This window comes from Mustela erminea, chromosome 9, assembly GCF_009829155.1.
Source record: "Mustela erminea isolate mMusErm1 chromosome 9, mMusErm1.Pri, whole genome shotgun sequence".
In the NCBI taxonomy this organism is placed as follows: domain Eukaryota; kingdom Metazoa; phylum Chordata; class Mammalia; order Carnivora; family Mustelidae; genus Mustela; species Mustela erminea.
Window position 1 is genome coordinate 7,322,455 of NC_045622.1, and position 24,284 is coordinate 7,346,738.

At 42.4% G+C, this 24,284-nt stretch overlaps 1 protein-coding gene and 1 long non-coding RNA gene across 3 annotated transcripts in view; one reads left to right on the plus strand and one right to left on the minus strand.

The window, feature by feature from the left end:
* The window catches only part of LOC116598269, a 44,069-nt gene extending 28,921 nt beyond the window's left edge, over positions 1-15,148 (minus strand). For both annotated transcript variants that reach the window (XR_004289016.1, XR_004289017.1), the window contains exon 1: positions 14,987-15,148. This is a non-coding gene — a long non-coding RNA (uncharacterized LOC116598269). The remainder of the gene's footprint in view (positions 1-14,986) is intronic.
* Positions 14,349-24,284, plus strand: part of FDX1 (ferredoxin 1) — a 32,641-nt gene continuing 22,705 nt past the window's right edge. Inside the window, exons 1-2 of the mRNA XM_032356826.1 lie at positions 14,349-14,685; positions 19,887-20,011. Coding sequence (XP_032212717.1) covers positions 14,519-14,685; positions 19,887-20,011 — 292 coding nt within the window. The 5' untranslated portion in view covers positions 14,349-14,518. The remainder of the gene's footprint in view (positions 14,686-19,886; positions 20,012-24,284) is intronic.

Genomic DNA, 24,284 nt, shown 5'->3' on the forward strand with positions numbered 1-24,284 from the left:
CAGAGACCTAAATGTGAGACCCGAAACCATAAAATTTCTAGAAGAAAACATAGGCAGTAATATCTCGACATTAGCTGTAGAAACATTTTTCTAGATATGTCTCCTTTGGCAAAGGAAATGAAAACAAAATTAAGTTACTGGGACTACACCAAAATAAAAAGTGTTCACAAATTGAGGAAATCATCAACAACAAAAAGACAGAATACTGAATGGGAGAGGATATCTTCTAATGATATATCAAATAACGGGTTAATATCCGATATATATGAAGAACGTACACAACTCAACACCAAAAAACCAAGTAATCCAATTAAAAAATGGGCAGGGGACCTGACCAGACATTTTCCCAAAGACTTACAGATGGCCAATAACACATGAAATGATGTTCAACATCACTCATCATTAGGGAAATGCAAATCAAAACCACAATGAGATATCACCCTTCACCTGTCAGAATGGCTAAAATCAAAAACACAAGAAACAACAGATGTTGGCGAGGATGCAGAGAAAGAGGAACCCTCGTGCATTGTTGGTGGGAATGCAAACTGGTGCAAGCCACTGTGGAAATCAGTATGAAGGTTCCTCATAGATTAAAAATAGAACTACCATAAGATGCAGTAATTCCACTACTAGGTATTTATCCAAAGGAAATGAAAACACTAACTCAGAAAGTTATATACACCCCTATATTTACTGCAACACTATTTTTAGTAGCCAACATATGGAAACAGTTCAAGTATTCATCCATAGATAAATGGATAAAGAAAATGTAGTGATGGGGTGCCTGGGTGGCTCAGTCATTAAATGTCTGCCTTTCGCTCAGGTTGTGATCCCAAGGTCCTGGGATCCAGCCCTGCATCGGACTTGCTGCTCAGCGGGGAGCCTGCTTCTCCCTCTCCAACTCCCCCGGCTTGTGTTCCCTCTCTTGCTGTCTTCCTCTGTCAAATAAATAAATAAATCTTAACAAAAAAAAGGAAATGTAGTGTATATATAGTGTATATAAATATATATGTGTGTATATATATATATATAACAGAATATTACTCAGCTGCACAATCATTTTAAGATGATTTTAAACATACAAATGTTTATATGTATATTATATATACTATATACCATATAGGTACATAATTGATATATTACCGTGTTATATAAAAATTATATGTACATAATCATAGTATTACATATAAACATAATTATATATAATATATAATTATATATAATACTACAGTATATAGAAGAGTATGTATGTATAAAATTATATACAGATATATATAATTCATATTCAAGTATTACATAATTTATGTTATTATAATATATATATTTATATATCTGAATGAAGTTGGTTTCCTTATGTGAGGAAAATCTTTTCTAACCACCAAATAGATATCAAGGAATATGTTAGCATACACAAAATAATTTATATATATATATATATATATAGAAGATTTTATTTATTTGAAAGGGTGAGAAAGAGAGAGAACACAAACTAGGAGAGAGGTAGAGGGAGAAGCAGACTCCTCGCTGAGCAGGGAGTCTGACGTGGGGCTTGATTCCAAAGGCACAAGCTTAACTGAGTCACCCAGGTATCCCCAAATAATTAATATTTATTTATAATCTGTTAGATCCGATGATGACACCAAAATCATATCTGATTGCACACATGAGATTTTTTTCTCTTCTCCATCCAAACACATTGGGCTATTACCTTTTCTTTGGTGTGCAAAGGTTCATATTGACTGATTTGCAAGTCAAAGCAGGAAAAACTGGTATAGTTAGAGGAAAATCAAGTACATGGAATCTATGAATTATTTAGGGATGGAAAGAGCATGAGATTTAATGTAAGAAAACCTAGACTGAATTCTTGACCCATCACTTGTAGCCTACGGGTCCTTGGGCAAGGTACTCAACCATTCTCGCCCACCTCAGATTTCCATCAGTAAAATAAAAGCAATGATGACGATGACACTCAGGGAGCACATATTAGGTGCCAGGCTAAGTCCTTTAGATGTGTTACGTCATCTACTCTTCACATCAATCCTCCGAGGTGAGGACGGCTGTATTCCCATGGATACATCCTATGGATGAGGAAACAGAGACTTGAGAAGTACTTTGTCCAAGATCACACAGCAAGTAAGAAATGAGCAGAGCCTGAAAGTCTAACTCCAGAGCCCGTGATCTTAACTACTACACTGTAGTACTTTATGATCATATAATGGGATGGTCAAAGCACTTAATATTCAAATGCTCAGAGCACTAGACACATGTTATTTTTACTGCATCAGAAAGGGAATCACTGTAATTAATAGACAGCATCGCAATGTAAAGACAGAAGTACTCACATTGTTCATTAGGTGTCCAGAGAGTCTCGTCCCAGTTTCTCCATAAATTAGCTGAGTGACTGTGACAAGTCATTTAACATCTGGGGTCCAAGTTTTCTCAATGTATACAGATGTTTAAGTACCATTTAGATCCTGCTGGCTAGGAAATGATGCTGTTTTGCCCTTCTAAGCTCTTCTGGATCCAGCTTTCTTTAATGTGCTGGCTCTCAATTTTTTCTCACAGGAGAAATGTTGCATTTTTCTCCTTGCTCCGGCTTCTGAATGCTTTGAGTTCATATACAAGATTATCAAAAAGTGTAACATGCTCAGAAAAATCAGTGAACCATGGAAAGAGGACTCTTGTTTTCTTTTCAAAGATTTGCTTACTTTGTTTTGCTCTGTTTTGAGTAGGTAACGCACTGGCATTGTCCAGAAGTTAAAACCCATCACGAGGCACACACTGAGGAGTCTTGCTCCCTTTCCTTGACCCTGTCAACCCTATCCCTACTGTTCTGCTTCTTTTTTTCTTATTTATCCTTCTGGGGTTTATCTATACAAGTTCAAGCCATACGAATGCAAATACTTATCCCCCCCCTTTTTTTTTAAAGGGGGAAGCAGGGGGAAGCAGGCTCCCTGCTGAGCAGAGAGCCCAATGCAGGGCTCTATCGCAGGACCCTGAGATCATGATCTGAGTCGAAGTCAGAGGCTTTAACCCACTGAGCCACCAAGGCGCCCCTTTTCTCCTCTTCCTTAGACAAAAGATGATACATTATATTCACTGTTTTTTTCACTTCACAATACATCTTGGAAATCACTGTGCCTCAGTACACAAAGAGCTTCATTTACTTTTTTCAGCTGCGTATTATTCCATTGCAGGGTAGTACCATAGTTCATTTAATTTTTGAATGAAGGACACTTTTTATATTTTGCTAATACAGACAGTGATGCTAATAAGTAACACTGTGCACACATCATTTTATATTACATAGCTACACACACAGGACAAACTCCCATGAGTGGGATTCGTGGGTTAAAGGGTAAAAGATTTTTGTAATATTATGAAAATTATCATATTGCCCTCCACGGAAGTCAGACCATTTTACACACCGACCAGGAGCATAGCAGAGTGCCTGTGCCCCATGGATTCACCAACATCGTATTGTCAAGTGTTGAATTTTTATTTAACAGACCATTTATCTGTTACAGAAAATGGGAGGCAGAGTGATTTTAATTTGCTCAAAGATGAAGCTTTTAAAATGAGTTGGGAAGTTGAAAAGTTGGTCAAAATTTAAAGTAAGGTTTGATGGAAATGGATTCTTCACAGCAGGCCCCAATCTGAGGCTAGACAGCAGAGTAATATTCAGAAACTCCTGTTAAGTGATGACTGACATTGGAAGAGAACAAAAACAATTTTTAGTAACCCAAAGCTGTAAGTCAATTATCTAAGGAAATTTGGCAATTGCTTTCCAGTTACTCAATCTTAATCCAAAGAAATCACTTGCTGCCCTACTGGAGCCTAGCTTTAACCTATCCCACAATACTGTTAACAGATTTTTTTTTTTTTTTACTGTTATTTTTTATTCTAGTCTGGTCTGTGCAGGAACGAAGGGCAAGCCAGCCCCAAATATGCCATTGTGGCATGCCGATTATTTCAAGCTTCTTCATTAAAAGACTCAGGATGAAATTTTACTGTCTAAAAGAATTTAGATTGTGGACCTGCTCTAGGAAGAGAACCATCACCATAGATACTCACGTTGTCATATGAACAGGGTATGGTTGGCAGGAAGCAGCCTAGCAAGGTCTGTTTGATCAAAGTCCTCTCTTTGTCTCATTGTTATTGAATGGCCTTGGAAAAACATTTGTTCCCCAAACATTTACTCTTTCTCATCTTCTGGTGTGGATTGCTTTCTTTGCCTCTGAAATTCCAGACCCCTTACCCCCTTTTCCTTAGTTCAGGAAGACATATATATATATCTCACTTGACTGTCTTTGGAATCTTATGTCTTTGTGGATTCCCTGTAAAACAAAATTCAACTTGACTTTTTCCTGTTGATCTGTTGCATGTCAGTTTAACTCTTAGATCAGTCAGAAGAACCTTGATAGAGTAAAATCTTTCTTCCCCAACACTAGCATATTAACAACTCTAAATTAATATCTGCATATTAATTCCAAGGGTGAAATATACATTTAATGTTCTGAACAGACATCACAGAGCAAAAATGGTAGGAACAAGATAAAAAAAGAACCAAAGAAACCCCTTTCTACACTGAGTCACTCTCTCTCTTCACACATAATCATGTACACAGGCATGCATGCGCACACACACACACACACACACACCCCAGCACGTGCATTTCTTTCAGTTTCAAAGAAATGAAAATGTGTAGATTCCATTCTATTTTTTCTCTCAGATCTAAAGGTGAATATGTTCATTTTTGACCGAACATAATATAAAATACGTGGTACACTTTCTGTGTTTGTATATTTTAAAAACAACTATACTGAAGGCTATCTGGTATCATTTCTTTTGGTAACACCCTAAACCTTCATTTAATTTAAATGGAAACTTCAACAAACTTCATTCCTCAGTAAAATGGTAATGATGCTGATACCCACCTCACAGGGTTTTTGTGAAGACTAAATAACTCAAAACATGTGAAGCACAAAGAAAAGTATTGGAATAGAGTAAGCACTCAATAAATGTTAGCTATTACCATATTTATTCTCTTGTAATACATTCCAGTGACTGCAAAACCTTTGGTAGGCACAATGGTAGGCATAATACGTATTACTTCTTTATGTTGAAGAAAATCTTGAAACCTTAATTAATGAACAGTGATCGGAATCAGCCCAGAAATTAGGAGTGATGATGGAAAGGCTCCTTCAGTGGTTAAAGTTAATGCTGAACTTGTTTGATATTTAAACTCAAATGTGGGAGCAAAATAATGGCCCATCTATATGGCCACTCCCTAATTCTTGGAAACCTGCGAATCTGTTACCTTATATGGCAAAAGGGATTTTTCAGATGTGAATAGAGTTAGGGACCTTGAGAATGGAGGTTATCTTGGATCATCCAGATGGCCCCCAACAAATCACATGAGTTGTTAAAAGCGAAAATTTCTTCTATTGCGGTAAGAGAGAAATATGATAAAGAAAGGTCAGGGAGGGGCACCTGGCTGTCTCAGTCGGAAGAGCATGCAACTCTTGATCTTGGGGTCCTGAGTTCAAGCTCCACGTTGGGGATAGAGATAACCTAAAATAAATAAATAAATGTTTTAAAAGGTAAAGAAAGATTCAAGGGATGTGATGATATCAGGACTCAACCAGCTGATCAGATATTGACTGGTTTCTTGAAGAAGTGAGCCCAAGAATGCAGGTGGGAAATTTTTTTTTTTTTTAAAAAGGTGCCTGGGTGGCTCAGTAGGCTAAGCACCTGCCTTCAGCTCAGGTGATGATCCCAGGATCCTGGGATGGAATCCTGTGACAGGATTCCTGCTGAGCAGGGACTCTGCTTCTCCCTCTGCCCCTCCCCCTGCTCGTGCTCACTCTCTCGCTCTCACCCTCTCTCAAATAAAGGTGGGGGGGAAACAACTCCACGTGGCTCCCTAGGAGCCAGAAAAGACAAGGAAACAGATTCTCTCCTGCAGATTCTATAAAGGAATGTGGCCCTGGAAGTCCCATTTCAAATCTGACCTATAGAATAGTAACATAATCATTTTGATATGGCTGCAAAACATTACATCAACGTAGCAATCTTTTGCAAAGACATAGAACTTTTGGCCATTTACTGAGTGTTTTGTACTAAAAAATTTGAATGAACAGTGAATGAACAGTTCCACAAACCATATATTCTCCTGGCTTGGACCCTATGCACAATACGCCAATCTGCAGTTCTACAAACATTTACGATGACTTAGTCCAGGCCCGAGGCTAAAGAAGACTTTTGAGCTATTGGCGAATCAAATGATCTTTGATTTGAGCTATTAGAAAATCAAGCCACTGGTATCACTCAAGGGCAATGCTCAATCTGTCTCTGCTTCACACAGAGGTGTTTAAGTGCATTGAGGGACTTTCATGCCTTGTGAAACTAGATCTTTGGAAACTATTTTGGCAAGAAATAGTTTGGCCTAAATTTCAGAAATTAAAAACATCCTTCACTGCATTTTTTAAAACTGTAAAGTTGAAAGAATTTCTGGCCATTTTCTCCAACTTAAAACTGAATGAAAATGAATTAACATTGTGCAGTGAGTCTTTTTCAATAATAATAGTGTGATTAAAGCACTACCAGTCTATGCTACTGACCGCTACTACAGTATAGTCCTGAAAACAAAATATGCCAACAATGAAGTATCAGAAGTCTGTAAATATCTCAGGGTAGTTAACATATATGTAAATCCAATTAGAAACTTCCTATCTATTCATATAGATAAAAATATGAATCTTTATTTATATAATACTTTTATTATGTAAATATATTTATATTCATAAATATATGCTATGTTGTTAGATACTTGTAGGTTTAGAGTTGCTAGACATTCCAAATTGATTTAAATGCTTAGTATTTTTTTAGTGACCATGTTTATCCTTTATAATGCATTTTCCCTGGTCTATTTAATTGGATTTAAATATGTCCCTTTAATTGGACAGCAATAGGGCAAACTATCTTTTGATTGTATTTTTTTATCCTTTTATATCTTTTATAATTTTGATAAATTTCTTCCAAATGTCATAGAATCAGAATATCCGCATCCTCAACGAAAGTCTACTTCTTCATTGGTGTATTTCATCCATTTACTTCTGATATATTGGGACTTATTTTCAAGATTTCATTTTATTCTTTTTAAAAAAAAATGCTTTAAATGATTTTCTCCCTTCTTTCATTCTTTCTTTTGGAACTTTAAGGATGTATTTGTCAGGATGGAGGCTACGCTGCAGTAACAAGAAGAATTCTTCAAGTAAGTATCTTACGCGGCATTGGTGTTACATTCTCTCCCGTTCTCTCCCGTGCTCTCCCGTGAAGCGTTTCAGGAGCGGGCTGGGCTCGCAGTGCAGGGGCTGCAGCACCGACGCTGGGAGGCAACTCTGCCACACGCGGTCTCAGGGAACCCAGGCTGGCAGACCTGCTCTGACCATCTGTCATCTCTAAGATTTAGCTTCTGTGTTTGCATCTCACCCTGGTTGCTGCCATTTTGCAGCCAGTGGGAGAGGAAAATGGACAGAAGGGAAAACACAGAGCTTCCCCTTAAAAAGGCTACCTGGTTGCACACATCACTTCTACCCATAGGGCTTTAGCAAAAGCTGTTACAGGGACACACGCACCTGCACGAGCAGCTGGAAAGTGTGGCCTCTGGCTTGTGAGACACGTGTTCAGCTAAAACACAAGATATCCTGTTACCGAAAAGAAAGGGAGAGAAGATTGCGTTGGTAACACTTTTGGTCTTATTACTGATTACATGCCGGTTCAATAACGAATTCTACCTTGCTCTTATTTTTCTCTTCTCATGAGACCATAGTTGGTGTTATTATTTTACAACCAGTTATTACTTAAGATTGCTAATTTTCTGCTTATCATTTCTTCTTGCCTCTTAGTCCTTCCTTTTGGGTTCAAGTTCACTGTTCTCGAAGAACACTATATTAGCTGTCTATTGCTGCCTAACAAATTGCTCCAAAGTGGAATGAACAGGAACCATATTTATTTTCTGTTTCTGGATCTGGAGCGGCTGGGCTGGGCCCTCTGCTTCAGAGCCTCAGAGGCCATGGTCGAGGTGCTGGGTGGGTACACAGTCATATGAAGCCTCCACTTAGGAAGGCGCTGCCTCCCAGCTCACGCAAATGGCTGTTGACAGGATTCCCGTCTTTACGACTGGTTAACTGGATGAAGGTCTCAGTTCCTTGCTGGCTGTTGGCTAGAGGCTGTCGTCAGTTCTTTGCCATGTGAGTGTCCCCAACATGGCAGCTTCTTCACCAAAGCATGTAAACAAGGAAGGCAACAGAGGAAGAGAACCAGCAAGGCACAATTCACAGTCTCTGGAAACATAAGGCACAAAGGACATCGCATCATTTCTGCTGTGTTCCACTTGTCAGAAGCGATCACTAGGTCTGGCCCATGCTCGGGGGCGGGGGTGGGGGGTGTCGTCACACCTCTGTGGGAACGCCGGCAGGTGGGGTCGCAGAGCCGTGTTGGAAGCTGCCTACTAAACACCCTCCTTGTAGCAGTTCTTTCAGGGAGTCTGACAGCAGGAGCTCTATTAATTTTTGTTGGTGTAAAAGGTCTTAAACATCTTCGTTTCAGTCTCATTCTCTTTCCTCTGGGAATCCAAACAGAAGTGTGTTAGACCATGTGATATCATCCAACAGCCCAATGATGCCATGGTCTTATGGTTTTCTAGTCTTTTTTATCTTTGAATGTCATTCTGGAAACTTTCTATTGCTGTGTTTTCAGGTTCACTGATCTTTGCTTCTGTGGTGTTACTGACCTCTGACCTTTGTATATTTACACATTTATGACACTTCCACATGGCTCACCATCAGAGGAAAAACAGCATGGAAATCTGATAATATTTAAACCAAGTAATACAGAAAATATCACGTTTCAAACTCTTTGACACACCCAAACACACTACTTAGAGGGAATTTAAATACGCCGAGAAATTAAATACTTCTTACAAAAACCAAACTGAAAATTAATAAAGTAAGTATCTAGATGAAGAAGTTAGAAAAAGAAAAAACAGGTAAATCCCAAGAATGCAGAAAGAAACAAATCATAAAGATAAATGAATAAGGGCCCCTGGAAGTCTCAGTAGGTTAAGTACGTAATTCTTGATCTCGGATTTGAGCTTCACACTGAGTGTAGAGACCACTTAAAAATAAAGGATAAGATTAGAAAACAAAGATATAGTACAGGACAATCAGGCCAAAGCTGTTATCTGAGAAGACCAATAAACAAACTCTTGCTATGAGTATTCAAAGAGAAAAGACTCAGAAAATAATATAAAAATTATGAAATGTAGTTATAGCAGAAAATTTTTCAAAAGGTAACACTAGGGAAAAAGTTTATGACAACAGATTTTGAAAATTTAGGTGAAATATACTATTTATTAGAAAATTATAAATTTTTTAAAAGTGGTGAGGGAAGGGGCGCCTGGGTGGCTCAGTGGGTTAATAAGCCTCTGCCTTCGGCTCAGGTCATGATCTCACGGTCCTGGAATCAAGCCCCGTATCAGGCTCTCTGCTCAGTGGGGAGCCTGCTTCTTCCTCTCTGCCTGCCTCTCTGCCTACTTGTGATCTCTGTCTGTCAAATAAATACATAAAATCTTGGGGTGCCTGGGTGGCTCAGTGGGTTGGAGCCTCTGCCTTCGCCTCAGGTCATGATCTCAGGGTCCTGGGATCAAGCCCAGCATTGGGCTCTCTGCTCAGCGGGGAACCTGCTTCCTCCTCTCTCTCTCTGCCTGCCTCTCTGACTACCTGTAATCTGTCAAATAAATAGAATCTTTAAAAACAATAAATACATAAAATCTTAAAAAAAAATAAATAAAGTGGGGAGGGCAGAGAAAGAATCTTAAGCAGGTTCCATGCCCAGTGTGGAGCCTGACAAGGGGCTCAATCTCACAACCCTGAGATCGTGATTTGAGCTGAAATCAAGAGTCAGATGCTTAACGAACTGAGCCACCCAGGTGCCCCAAAAGATTAGAACTTTTTAAAACTAGCTTTTGAATAAAGAGAGAACATGAATAAAGGGAAACATTAAAGTATATATCCTGCGTTTCCCATACAGGTTCTACTTCAGATCTGTCTGTAGGAGTATGGAGGCCAATTTGTCTATAGGAGTAGGATGGGTGATCAATGGAGAGGGAACGACAGGATTAGACCACCTGCATTTTGCAACCCCAAGTGAATTATTCATCACGAGTGGCTAAAATACCAAAAAAAAAAAAAAAAAAAAAGACAACCAACTATTAACATTTGAAGGACATATTAAAAAGTTTAAAAGTATATAAAAAGTAATCTTAACAAAGAAACAGGACCGGAAACTGACCGAGTCACTTGATCCAAGCCTTACTTGCATATAACAGTTAAAGGTGAAGCTGTGACAGAGGGATTTCTAGTGTGTAAGGCTCCCAAAGGCGCCTATGTCAGAGAATGGTTCCTCCAAGGATTGGAGTCCTGGAGGCCAGCTCTAAGTCAGCCGGGTTCAGGCAGCCAACAGAACCTGCGGGGAAGAAGGACACAATGCGGGACCGATAGGCAGTAGAAGGCAGAGGTTGAGGGGAGTTGTGTGTCCAGCTGAGCAGTTTGCTTTAGTCTGTTAATAAACGGGGATGAATTGTCATTCAAGGATTTTCATTAAGAAAGTAACACAATCATATTAGTATCATTTTAACGATTTTATTTATTTGTCAGAGCAAGAGTGCGAGTGCACAAGCAGGGGGAATGGCAGAGGGAGAGGGAGAAGCAGGGTGTGATATGGGGCTCCATCCCAGGACTCTGGGATCACAACATGAGCCAAAGGCAGATACTTGACCAACTGAGCCACCCAGGTGTCACAATCAGTATTTTAATGGCATCAGCCTCCGAGCAGTACGCAGGATGTTTTAGAGCAAGACAAGACTACAGACAGGAAGGTCAATTAATTTAAATACCAATTATATCTTTAAATTTAGGAAACACACCAATATCATCAGCCTTAGCAATAAATACCTGGGGGTAGAGTAATTTCTTGGGGTGAAATATACTCAGGTCGTATTTTGCACTTCTTCTAAAAAATTCAGAGAACTGCTGACCTTATCCCTAAATTATGTGGACCGTGTAGAATCTTAAGCAACTACTACTGAATACAGTCACATTTACATATGACATGTAAATACATATTAATGACATATGATAACTGGGGCACCTGGGTGGCTCAGTCAGTTAACTGTCTGACTCCGGATTTCGGCTCAGGTCACGATCTCAGGGTTATGAGATCAAGCCCCATGTCGGGCTCTGCACTAGGTACAGAGCCTGCTTGAGATTTTCTGTCTTTCTCTGCCCCTCACTCTCACTGTCCCTCTCAATCTGTCTCAAAAAAAGCACACACACACACACACACACACACACAATAAAATTATATATGTAAATATTTAATAAAATGTAACAAAAATAAAAATATAATTTTTTGTGTTTATGCCCTGGACTTGGGAAGAGGAAGCAGGAAGACCTAGATTTAAACTTTGTATCTACAACTCACTAGCAGTATGATTCCAAGAAAGCCACCACTGGGCACCTCAGTTTCGTCTGTAAAATAAGAGGGCAGGGATGATTTTATTCACTGCTGTGTGTCTAGTACTAGCTTGGTGATCAATGCACTGCTTATGTCAATAAATAGTTTCTGATCAAAGGCACTTATTGATTAAAGGCATGTCTACGCTACAGGGTTGCTGTGATCAGGAAATGAGATACACACTGTAAAAGTTCCTAATACTCTTAACGGGGACATTATTAAATGGCTGCTTTGTGCCTGGCAATGGGCCGGGTGCTGGGAATATGAAGATGACTAAGACCGCATCCTGACTTTGGGGGGGGACTTCTGTTTAGAGGGGCTCCATAAAGTATGTGCAATGGGGCACACGGTACCACGAAGTGCAGAACAGGTACTCAACAAACACCGAATCTGAATTTTTATGACACGTTTCAATTTGCGAAGCCCCCTCATGAACGTTATTCTATTTGAAATAACAGGTACTGTCAGTTTTACAAGAACAGACAGAGGGCTTAGGCAACATTATCTGTTGGGATAAACAGGCACAACTTCATGGGAAAAACAGAATTTGAAAAGAGCTTCAAAATTATGACAGGAGTGAAAGATGGCAGGATGCAAGGTTCTTTTGTTTTGTCTCGTTTTGTTTTTTAAATAGACTCCATGCCCAAGGTGGTGCTTGAACTCATGACCCTGAGATTAGGAGTCATCTGCTCTAAGGACTGAGCCAGCCAGGTGTCCGGGGGAATGGGAGTTTTCTTTTAATTTATATTTATTTGAGAGAAAGAGGGAGAGAAAGAGAGAGCAAGCAAGCACCGGTGAAGGATGGGAGAGGGAGAAGTAGACTCCCCACCGAGCAGGGAGCCCAACGCAAGGCTCAATCCCAGGACCCCAGGATCATGAGCCGAAGGCAGATGCCCAACCGATTGAGCCACCCAGGAGTCCCAGGAGTTTTATAAGATGGACAAATACATAAGCAAAAGCTCTTCCTCAGTAATTCCATATTGCTTTTTAAATCTGTGTTCAGAGACCACATGTTTACAAATCCCCTCTATAATCCTGCTGAATAGCTATTTGTAATCTTTGGGATCAAGCCTTACCCATCTTTGAAAATCTGGAGAACATTATTTCCATTTTAATTTTCATGTAACTGCTTCATGAATTGTCATGATAGTACTAACAGAAGTTACACAACAACATTCACTTATTCACAAATATTTACTGCCCACTTGATATGCTCCAGGCCCTGTGGCTGGTAGCATGGGGGTTACTAAGAGGAACAACGTATACACACTACCACACGTGCCATAACCCAGCTGAACTGGATTTCTTGGCAGAAGAATATCTGTGCTCCCTGCCCCTTCCATTTTCTTCCTACAGATGAATTCATCTCAGTCTGAAGATTTGCTCTTATATACAAAAAAAAAACCTTAACTGTTCTTTTAAAACCTTCTCTTTCCGGGACGCCTCGGTGGCTCAGTTGGCTAAGCAGCTGCCTTCGGCTCAGGTCATGATCCCAGCGTCCTGGGATTGAGTCCCACATTGGGCTCCTTGCTCAGCGGGCAGCCTGCTTCTCCCTCTGCCTTTGCCTGCCATTCTGTCTGCCTGTGCTCGCTCTCTCCCCTCCCCTCTGATAAATAAATAAAATCTTTAAAAAAAAAATAAAACCTTCTCTTTCTGACTAACTTGTCTGGGTTTGTGGTCCCTTTCCAGCCTGAAAATTTCTCTCTTTATGGGAAGATTTAGGCAATTTGGGAGCCAAATGACTGCCTTTACACAGGTCTAGACTTCCTTGTTCTGAATATTTTTTAAAGTATTTTAAAATATTTAATAACTATTTAATTCATTTAATTAATTTTTAAAGTATCTTTTATTGTGTGTAGCACATCTGCAATATCCGCTTGACTTTGACCTTTGGCATCTTTAAAGATGGCTTTAAGGAGGGGGGCCCAGGAAGCTGTCACATTAAAATTTGTGACGCATTTTGCCATTCCTTGTACTTTTTTTTTTTTTTTTTTTTCCTGTAACCCTCAGAATGGCCCTGAAGACTGGAACATCTTATCAGTGTTTAAGTGTTTTGGTGGGAACTCTGATCCTTGACAATAATTCCCCCAAGGTCTCAGAGCTCAGGAGTGGCAGACCTTGGATTTGAACATCGCTATTTCTGACCTCAAAGCCCACGTTCTTTCCACCACAACGTATCAATCATGATAACGGGTATTTTTAAGTTCATCTTTCTTGCATTTTGTAGAAGCCCTTAAAAAAAAACACAGTTCATCAAAAGGTTTCCAAACTCATGGATTTCATGGGCTGAACGAGCATTTATTGACCCTGAATTAATACCGGCTTTCTCCAGTATCCGTTTATAATCATAACTGTTCCTCCGTGTATCACGTCTGCTGGCATTGTGAAATTTCCTACTGTCCTCGTTTGACAATGCCCAGAATTCCCTTTTTTCCCTAACCTGAACTCCAGGATGATAATCGCCCACACTGGGTTTTGTTCTGTTTTGAACGGGGAGAAGGCGAGAGAAGGGCGAAACAGCAGCGGTGGCTTCCTTACCTGCCGGTCCTTCTATGGTATCTTCCCGTGCGACGTCGCCGGCGTCTCCCAGCTCCGGCTTCCGGCGCGCCCACCGCGGTCGGAGCCGCAAGGTGCAGGCCAACCTGGTCGGGAGGGGCGCCGCCCCCGCGCTCAGCCCCGCCCCCGACAGGCCACACCCGCCCGGGAGGCGTGGGAACGGGCAGGGGGAGGCGCTGCACTCGGGGTGCCGCCGGGTTTATAGGTCACCCGGAAGGCGCGCGCAGCCCGCGGCCGCCGCACCGAGCAGGCCCTCGCCGGGACCCCAGCCGCCGCGCTCCTCCCCGCGGACCCCCGGGCGTCCGGCGCCGGCGCGGCGGCCTGTTCGCACTCGCCGAGCCGACCGCTGCCGTCGCTTCCGGTCATTACGTGACCACCGGCTATGGCCGCCGCGGGGGGCGCCCGGCTCCTGCGCGCCGCCTCCGCGGCCCTGGGCAGCGCGGCCCGTCGCTGGCTGCTCGTCGCCGGACCCCGCGCGGCCCCCGGCTGGGGCGGCAGCGCGGGGGGGCTGCCCCGGACGCTGAGCGTGTCGACGCCGGCGCGGAGCAGGTGAGACGCGGCGTGCGCATGCGGGCGGGGGTCCCGGGCGCCGCGGCGGGGCGGCGTGGGCTTCCTCGTTCCGCTGCTTCTGCCCAGGCGCCCGCGTCCCGGGCGCTGTCCGCGATCGCTCGCCGTTCGGCCCGCTCGACCCGTAGCGCTTCTGCGGGCCTGTCTCCCCTGTGTCCCGCTGACGCCTGCGGGAATCGGGGCCGCGGGACCCAGGCTCTCCCGCTCCCCGCGCCTCCCGGGGTCCTCCAGAAAGCCGTGCGCTTTGCCGCGGCCCGCTCCCGGGGTTTGGCTGGGCGCTGACCTTTGATTTGACCGGAGCCAGCAGTGACCTTCATAAGATGCTCCCCACGGATATCCTGGCCAGCAGTTTTCGTCCTGGGCCTTCCCCCCGCCCTGTTGGGACATTCTGTTTCGGTTCTCTGGCAGAGAAATGAATGTCTGTTTGGAAAACACCCACTCTGTTCCCGGTAACTGCCCTGACTGCTCTCCCCGAGCTGGTTCCGGGCTAAAAGGCTCTGCCTTGGGGTTGGCAAGGCAGGGTTTTAAACTGGCCTTAATGCCTAACTTCCTTCATCACTGTAGGCCTCAGTTTCCCCATTTATAAATGGGGCATAGCACTAGTGTAGGCGTCGTACAGTTATTTGAAGACTAAGTCAGGTCGTACAGGTAGTTTTGTGCCTCGCAAACTGGGGAGGGCTCAGGGGAGGCCACCCGTGAACTGTAGCTACTGAGGCCCACAGTGTTGTGTTGTGTATTAAATGTTGAAGTGACAAAATTTCCCCCAAATATGGTGAAGTTTTATATTCTTGGGCATGTTGGTTTTTCAAAGACACAGCCCCCTGCGATGTCCTAGAATTAAAATGTACTCATCATTTCAGAGTGCAGCAGTGTGATGGGGCCGTGTGTGATGCAGGTCCTTGCTGTCCCCCAGCAGGATGCAAGAACTGGAGGCAGAGCGTTGTCCACTGCCTTATCTGGTTTCTTTCTTTCTTTCTTTCCTTTTTTTTTTTTTAAAGATTTTATTTATTTATTTGACAGAGATCACAAGTAGGCAGAGAGGCAGGCAGAGAGAGAGAGAGGAGGAAGCAGGCTCCCCACTTGAGCAGAGAGCCCTATGCGGGGCTCGATCCCTGGACCCTGGAATCATGACCTGAGCCGAAGGCAGAGTCACCCAGGCACCCCTATCTGGTTTCTTCTTGATAAGGTCCTCGAGAACAGAGACCAGGACTTAATCTTCTTGCCCCCTTTAATCCTGTTAGGTAGAGTGTGCTCAATAAATTTTTTTTTCGTGGACTGTGGGGGAGATAATGGAGAAGGCAAGCCAGATTACTTTGTCCCTGTTTCCTTGACCTCTCTACATGCATGTGTCTTGCTTTCTGCTGTGGATGCATTCTTGAAAAATCGTGTATAAATTGGGACATATATCGAACATATTTGCAAAACCAGTATTTAAAGGGAACACGAGTGCTTTTGTAAATGGGAATTATCTCCCCTAAACTTACTAAGTTTGAACTTGCTTAGACAAATTGTCTTAGAAGGAAGCACATCTGTTCTGCTCCCTCATAATCCTCCTTTCCCCACCTTGGCCCTGTTTCAGTGGATGGCCTTGTGCCTCATATTGCAGACTTTGGAGCTACAGCTAGATTTTCCAAGTCTTACTATCTGAGGCTTGTGTTTTCCAGTTTGGATATGACTAACTAACCACATGTGGCTCTTTAAGATAACTTACGTTAAATTCAGTGAAAAGATTCGGCATTCCAGTTGCACTGGCCACATGTCAAGTACTCAGCAGCTGCGTGGGGCCAGCAGCTACTGTATTGGACGCTGCAGGTACAGAACATCTCTGCTGGTGCAGATCTGTTCCACTGGACAGAGCAGCCTAGAGGCTGTAGTTCCGTCTTGGGAAGTTGCGCGTGTAGCTAAGTTATCAATAACAGAGTTGAAAAACTCCTTTTGCTCCAAAATACCCTGACACAATACTTCATATTTTGTTGTGATTTTGGTTCCAAAGGGCTATCACAAAACTTGTACTTCACTCTCAATAAAATCCTGGGAGGTAGGTGGGGTGGGGGATACAAATTCATGTTAAGTAGCTGGCAAACTAGGTGTTTAGCAAACACCATAAGAATTGAGAAATCTTTAGCCCAAGGAGTCATTTGGAAGAGTTAGGGTGGCTATGGAAGTAGGGAGCCCTAAAAGGGGCTCTTTCCCGGGACCAAATGCCCCAGGCCCGCCCCCCCCACCATGGTAAAAAGGTGGGCCGCAGCCAATCACTTCCATCTCTAGGAGAAGTCTGTCACGACCTTACCATGGCCACCCCTCACAGCTTCCTTAAAACATCTGTGGCCAAGCAGAATAAATGGCAGTAGGAAAAGGTAACAAATGAAGAAAAGAGATGCGTGTGGTGCTGACTGACTAATTGACGATGGTAGAAGATTTAGAAGGACCATATTTCTCAGTGCGTGAATTCTTACCCTGAGGAACAGCTGAGGGCTTTTGGCGAGTTCTTAGAATTGGGGGGAAAATATAAAACCCACCAATACCAATGACTAATAGCAGACGGAGAAAGGTATTTGGGTAATGTACATGTGTATGATGCTTTAAGGACCAGAGTTTCCACAGACTTTCCTTGAATGGTCTCAGCTGCTTGCTGAAGTCACTATTGCCTGCATCTCCCTGTCCCTGAGCAAGGAAGTGGGCGGCTTCCCACGGTCATCTCACGTGCGTGTGTCAGAGCCGCAGAGGCAGCCTACATCTGATTCTTGGGTTCCAGGCTCTGTCAACTGCAGATTACTCTTCCTCTCCCATTTCTGCTTCCTTTCCGGGCCTTCAGCAGACCTTTCATTGCTCTCACTCTGCGGTTTTTTCTGTGCACTGTACGCCTTTAGTACATGGCCCTTCAGGCTTTTCAGCAACAAAAGGACTGAGGCCTTAAAGTTGTGAATCTGTGTTTGTTGAGCGCTCCTCTGTGTTAGGTATTTTGCCTCCGTTGTTAAAACCGGAATCTACATGTTATCCTGATTTTATAGAAGAGGAGTCTGATGTCACATTTCCGTGCTGTAAGCTTAGCTGTAGAATGCTCCAGAAGAGAGCAGTGGTAAAACCTTGGCTTACAGTGGTGCACGTCGAGGATGGGATTGTTGCTATTGTCCTTCCTGCAGCCTTTAGCTCCCGGGCATCTGTCCTTGTCAGATCCCTAGACTGCGGTGCTGGGCTCAGACCCGTATTTCCATCTGGCTTCTGGACAGTCTTCTCTGGTTCTTTTCTTTTAGCTCAATTAAAACAGGTGTAGACTTGAACTCATTTCCATCTTCCCCAAGGCTGCTCCACCTCTGTGAACTGTGGGTTAAACTAGAGCCCTCCTTGCCTGAGCTGCAGATCTTAACATTGTTTCTTCTGTCTTTCTCAGTCTTCCTTGTACAGATGGTCAACAGAACCTTTTCTTTCCGTGTCCTGAGTATCTCTGAGGTCAGTTCTCCTACATTCTTTCTTTGTCTGTGTTCTTGGATTAACCCCAAGAGTCCGCCCCGTATCCTCATTCGCAGCCACTCTGCCTTGGGGAGGTGGCGGTTACCTAGTTCAAAATGAGGACTAATGTTCAGGAGTACTTCAAAAGTACTTTCTGACTGTGAAGAGAAGTTGGAGAGCACTGGCCCTTTTGGAGGGACATTCTCTCTCTCTCTCTCTATCTCTCTCTCTCGGACACACACACATACACAGGTGATAATTTTTAATTCATACAATTCTCTTTTTTCAGCATTGAATTATCAGGGAGGGCATTATCTGAAAGGGGCTTTCAGTTGCCTCATGTGTTAAATAAGATCATTTAACACATAATTTGGGATTCTATAATTCTAGGGTTTTTCTTACACAAAAGTTTTCTTTGATGGATTATTACCATCTATTGGCGGTAGTGAAAATTGCAACTAATTCTTTTCAGCTGAAGTACATCTTTTCATTTGTGAGGCAAAAATTAAAAAATGACCGGCGGTGGATGACAGGCTTCTAGTTCTAACAGAATTTCTTCTCCCAGATTGTTCAGTGATGTTTGTGAGAAGTGAAAGTGCTTTAAGTCAGTCAGCTAACTCTGGTGGGTACCATAATATCCTGTAATGAAACGCGTAAGGAGGGATTTTATTTATCCTCTCATGGATTCAAACACACACAGATCTACACTAGTCCCTTTGATTTTTGAGTACATGATGAGGATGTTTAAATGCTCAGGAAGCAGTTGGACTGCTGCCTCACAGCCACAGGGCCTACCAGACACCTGCGTGACGGGTGTCGTACTGACCCCAGAACGAAGGGCCTTTTTCCAGTGCTCCACGACCAAGCTCTCATCTTTTAGGGATGTTACATAGAGACATTGCTTTTAAGAGGGCTGTGGGAGAGCAACATAGATTTATTATTTATTTATTTATTTATTTATTTTAGCAACATAGATTTAATGACTGATGAGGATTGCTAAATGTTGTCATGTGACTGTGACCTATGACCATGACCCTTGGGGTGACACAACATGTGGCCTTAATAGAAATGTGGTTGCTCTTTCCTTTAAGGTGGTGGGTAGAGCTTCCTCTCTGGTAGGTGGAGAGATAGACATACCTCAGCTTTGTGATGTCTTTTTCTCAAATAAGCTGTGGAAAGGAAAGAAAATACTATAGAAAACATATTTGTGTGCGTGGGTGCACCTCCATAGACGCACACCCTATTTTCTTTGGCCTTACAGGCTCTGAAAACAATGTTTTAAAAAAAAAGATTTAATTTATTTATTTGACAGAGAGAGCACAAGCAAGGGGAGCAGCAGGCAGAGGGAGAGGGAGAAGTAGTAGTCCTCTTGAGGAGCAGGGAGCCCAATGCAGGGCTTGATCCCAGGACCCGGGGTCATGACCTGAGCCGCAGGCAACTGCTTAACCGACTGAACCACACAGGTGGCCCTGAAAACAATATTTTAAAGATTTTATTTATTTATTTGACAGACAGAGATCACAAGTAGGCAGAGTGGCAGAGAGAGAGAGGGGGAAGCAGGCTCCCTGCGGAGCAGAGAGCCCGATGTGGGGCTTGATCCCAGGACCCTGGGATCATGACCCGAGCCGAAGGCAGAGGCTTAATCCACTGAGCCACTCAGGCGCCCCTGAAAACAATATTTTAAAGTATCCCTTGAAATGACTAAAAGTAATAAAGGACTGCTTCCTTTCCAGCTCAGAAGATAAAATAACAGTTCACTTTGTAAACCGTGACGGCGAGACATTAACAGCCAAAGGAAAAGTTGGTGACTCTCTCCTGGATGTTGTGATCGAAAATAATCTAGATATTGATGGTTTTGGTGAGTATGGGACATTCCTTAAAATTTACAAGTGAAACCATTAAATGGGTTTCAACTTTTGGGGGCTTTTTTGCAGAATTTTAACCTTTAGCATGCTAAGTAAAATACTAAAATTCAGGACATGTTAGTGTTAAATTCTCATTTATAAAGAATATGAGTGATACTGCATTTTTCTTCTTTGTACATTGAATTAACCATGTGCCCCGAAGTCTGTTGCCTCATTCCCTTACTGATGATGACTTGTGTGCCACTAAGCTTGGGGTAGCAACTGGAGTTGAAAGACACTAGGTTAGAGGTCATGAATGTCATATCAGGAGGAGTAGTTTTTTTTTTTTTTTTTTTTTTTTTTTTTTTTTTTTTTTAAAGATTTTATTTATTCATTAGACACAGAGAGAGCACAAGTAGGCAGAGAGAGAGAGAGAGGAGGAAGCAGGCTCCCCGCGGAGCAGAGAACCCAATGCGGGACTCGATCCCAGGACCCTGAGATCATGACCTGAGCCGAAGGCAGCGGCTTAACCCACTGAGCCACCCAGGCGCCCAGGAGGAGTAGTTTTGACTTATTCTTTTGGTTTTAACGTTATATTTGGAAATACCTTCAACTTATATAATCCTCACTAAGCTTCCCCTAATGTTAAAGTTTACATTACTGTGGTATAGTAATCAAAACGCAAAAGTTAATGTTGACTCAGTTACTCAAAAACTCGAGATTTAATAGAATTTTCCTGTTTTTTCCCAACTGTCTTTTGTTTTGGGATTCAATCTAGGAGGCCACATTGCATTTAGGTATTATATGTCCATATTCCCTTCAGTCTGTGACATTTCTTTCGTCCTTTCTTATTTTTCACAACCTTGATACTTTTGAAAAGCACTGGTACATTATTTTATAAAATGTGTCCCTCAGTTTGGGTTTGACTGTTGCTCTCTTGTATTGATAGAGCTAATGCATTATTTTAAGTGAGTTAAGGAGTTACTTTTTTAAATTTTATTTTTACTGTGCTATAATTGCTATTTAACTTTATATTCGTTTTAGGTGTGTCACATACTGTTTTAATATTTGTATGTATTACAAAATAGTCCCCGCAACACGTTCAGCTAACCTGCATCACCACATGGTCTTGAATGTCTGTTCCCCTGCCTGGAAGGGCAGTTTATCTACCTCTTGTTAGAGAAGGAAATGTTTTAGTTAGAAAGTTTTTATGTCTTGCTCTGACTGTATTCTTTACCAGATGTTCCAGATGTTCCAGAAACTGCCTTCAAAGCAGATGTTCCAGAAACTGCCTTCCTATGGCTCAGGGACACACAGTTCTTTCACCTGGCAGTTTTGCTCAAGCGCTGTCTCTCTCTCTCTCTCTCTCTGGAGAGATGGTTCTCAAAGGGGGTTCCTTTTACCATTAGCTTCATGTCACTTGGGAAATGCAGATCCTTAGGCCCCGTGCTAGACCTTCTGAATCAGAAAGGCTGCGGTAGAGCCCAGCAATGTGTTTTCACAGTCCTCCGTGTGATTTTGATGTATGTTAAAGTTTGTGAACCACTGGTCCACAGGAAAGGCCCAAGGAGTATATCTGACTATGACTCGTTCAAGGCATTGTTCACTCTGCACTTTTAAGAGCCCTTCCAGATCAGAATTATGTCTCCTCCATTTTCCCTTCGTGTAATAAACATGCCTGTGTTAATACTCATCACGGTTTTCCTCTTTAGGGAGGATTCCCCTCTCCCATATGAGATTACGAGCTCTTGCTCAGGTGCCTCATAGAGTAGATTTTGTCCAGAGTTGACAGTGCGTCGCATTTGCTGAATTCTTACATCTAACATCAGTTCAGGTTAATCATAACAACAGCCATTTGAGTGCAAACAACATTCCAGCATATGTTTTCTGTTCTTGTAACAAGTCTAAGAAGTAGACTTGTTTTTTAAAACCTTCTATGTTATAGATGAAGAAAATGAGGTTCGGGGAAATTAATTTTTCTGGGGTCATACATGGAGCAGTTAGGAGGTCTAGGACTCAAGTCTCTAACCCCCAAACCTCTGCTTTTCCCTTTCCTTTTGCCTTTCTACCATTTTCCCTAAGAGATGTCCTTCCTGAGTGAATACCTGTCCCAGAAAGAATTGATACAGTTCTAATTTTAAGGAGTTTTTTAGTTGAATGCTCTGGTTCTTGGCTGGGACTGAGTTTCAGAACCTCTACAGAACTTTAAAAAATGCAGACGTCTGCCTTCCATCCTAAGTAGTACAGGGAGAGGCAAAGTTGTGCAGGTAGACTTGTAAATAGTTGCACAGGGTTCAGATCTACACTGTGGTTAAGAATGACTAATTTAACAGAAAGGGAAATTAGAGAATCTATTCTATTTACTATAGTACCAAGAACCATAAGATACCTGGGAATAAACCTAACCAAAGAGGTAAAGGATCTGTACTCGAGGAACTACAGAACACTCATGAAAGAAATTGAAGAAGACGGAAAAAGATGGAAGACCATTCCATGCTCTTGGATCAGAAGAATAAACATTGTTAAAATGTATATACTGCCTAGAGCAATCTATACTTTTAATGCCATTCCGATCAAAATTCCACCAATATTTTTCAAAGAGCTGGAGCAAATAATCCTAAAATTTGTATGGAATCAGAAGAGACCCCAAATTGCTAAGGAAATGTTGAAAAACAAAAATAAAACTGGGGGCCATCGCGTTACCTGATTTCAAGCTTTACTACAAAGCTGTGATCATCACCAAGACAGGATGGTACTGGCATAAAAGCAGACACACAGACCAGTGGAACAGAGAAGAGAGCCCAGGTACGGACCCTCAACTCTGTGGTCAAATAATCTTCGACAAAGCAGGAAAAAATATACAGTGGAAAAAAGACAGTCTCTTCAATAAATGGTGCTGGAAAAATTGGACAGTTATATGTAGAAGAATGAAACTTGACCATTCTCTTACGCTGTACACAAAGATAAACTAGAAATGGATAAAAGACCTCAGCGTGAGACAGGAATCCATCAGAATCCTAGAGGAGAACATAGGCAGTAACCTCTTCGATATCAGCCATAGCAACTTCTTTCAAGATATGTCTCCAAACAACAGACGAATGGATAAGGAAGATGTGGTCCATATACACTTTGGAGTATTATACCTCCATCAGAAAGGATGAATACCCGTTGCGCTACTGGGTATTTACCCCAAAGATACAGATGTAGTGAAAAGAAGGGCCATCTGTACCCCAATGTTTATAGCAGCAATGGCCACGGTCGCCAAACTGTGGAAAGAACCAAGATGCCCTTCAATGGACGAATGGATAAGGAAGATGTGGTCCATACACTATGGAGTGTTATGTCTCCATCAGAAAGGATGAATACCCAACTGTTGTAGCAACATGAACGGGACTGGAAGAGAATATGCTGAGTGAAATAAGTCAAGCAGAGAGAGTCAGATATCATATGGTTTCACTTATTTGTGGAGCATAACAAATAGCATGGAGGACGTGGGGAGTTAGAGAGGAGAAGGGAGTTGAGGGAAATTGGAAGGGGAGGTGAACCATGAGAGACTATGGACTCTGAAAAACAATCTGAGGGTTTTGAAGGGGCGGGGAGGTTGGGGGAACCAGGTGGTGGGTATTAGGGAGGGCACGGATTGCATGGAGCACTGGGTGTGGTGCAAAAACAATACTGTTACGCTGAAAAGAAATTAAAAAAAAAAAAAGAACGACTCATTTAGGGAAAGAACTCATTGGTAATTTATGTAAAATATATATTCTATAAAATTTATAATTCGCCTTCCTCATGAGTTCATTCAGTAACATCTTTAAAAAGTTTTTTTTCTTTTTTTCTTTTTTTTAAGTAGGCTTCACATAGGCTCCACATTCAGCATATGGAGGCCAACACAGGGCTTGAACTTGCGACCCTGAGATCGTAACCTGAGCTGATATCAGGAGTCAGATGCTTAAATGACTGAGCAACCCCAGGCACCCCCGCATTCAGCTATGCTTTTAACTCAACTTAGTTTCTCTGATTTTTTTCTCTCACAAATGAAAAGTGGTACAGCACACAGTGATTGAGAATAGACTGGGGAATCAGATTATGGTTCACAAACCAGCACTAAGACATCTCTTACTGGCCGTGAGACCTGGAGCAAGCCACTCAAAAATCCGTATGCCCCAATTTCCTCTTCTGTGAGAAAGGATTATAAAGGTTCCGGCCTCACAGGGCTGTTGAGGATTCAACGGGCTATTGGAAGTGAAGTGCTGAGCCCAGCGCTGACCTTGGTAAGAACAGTAGCAT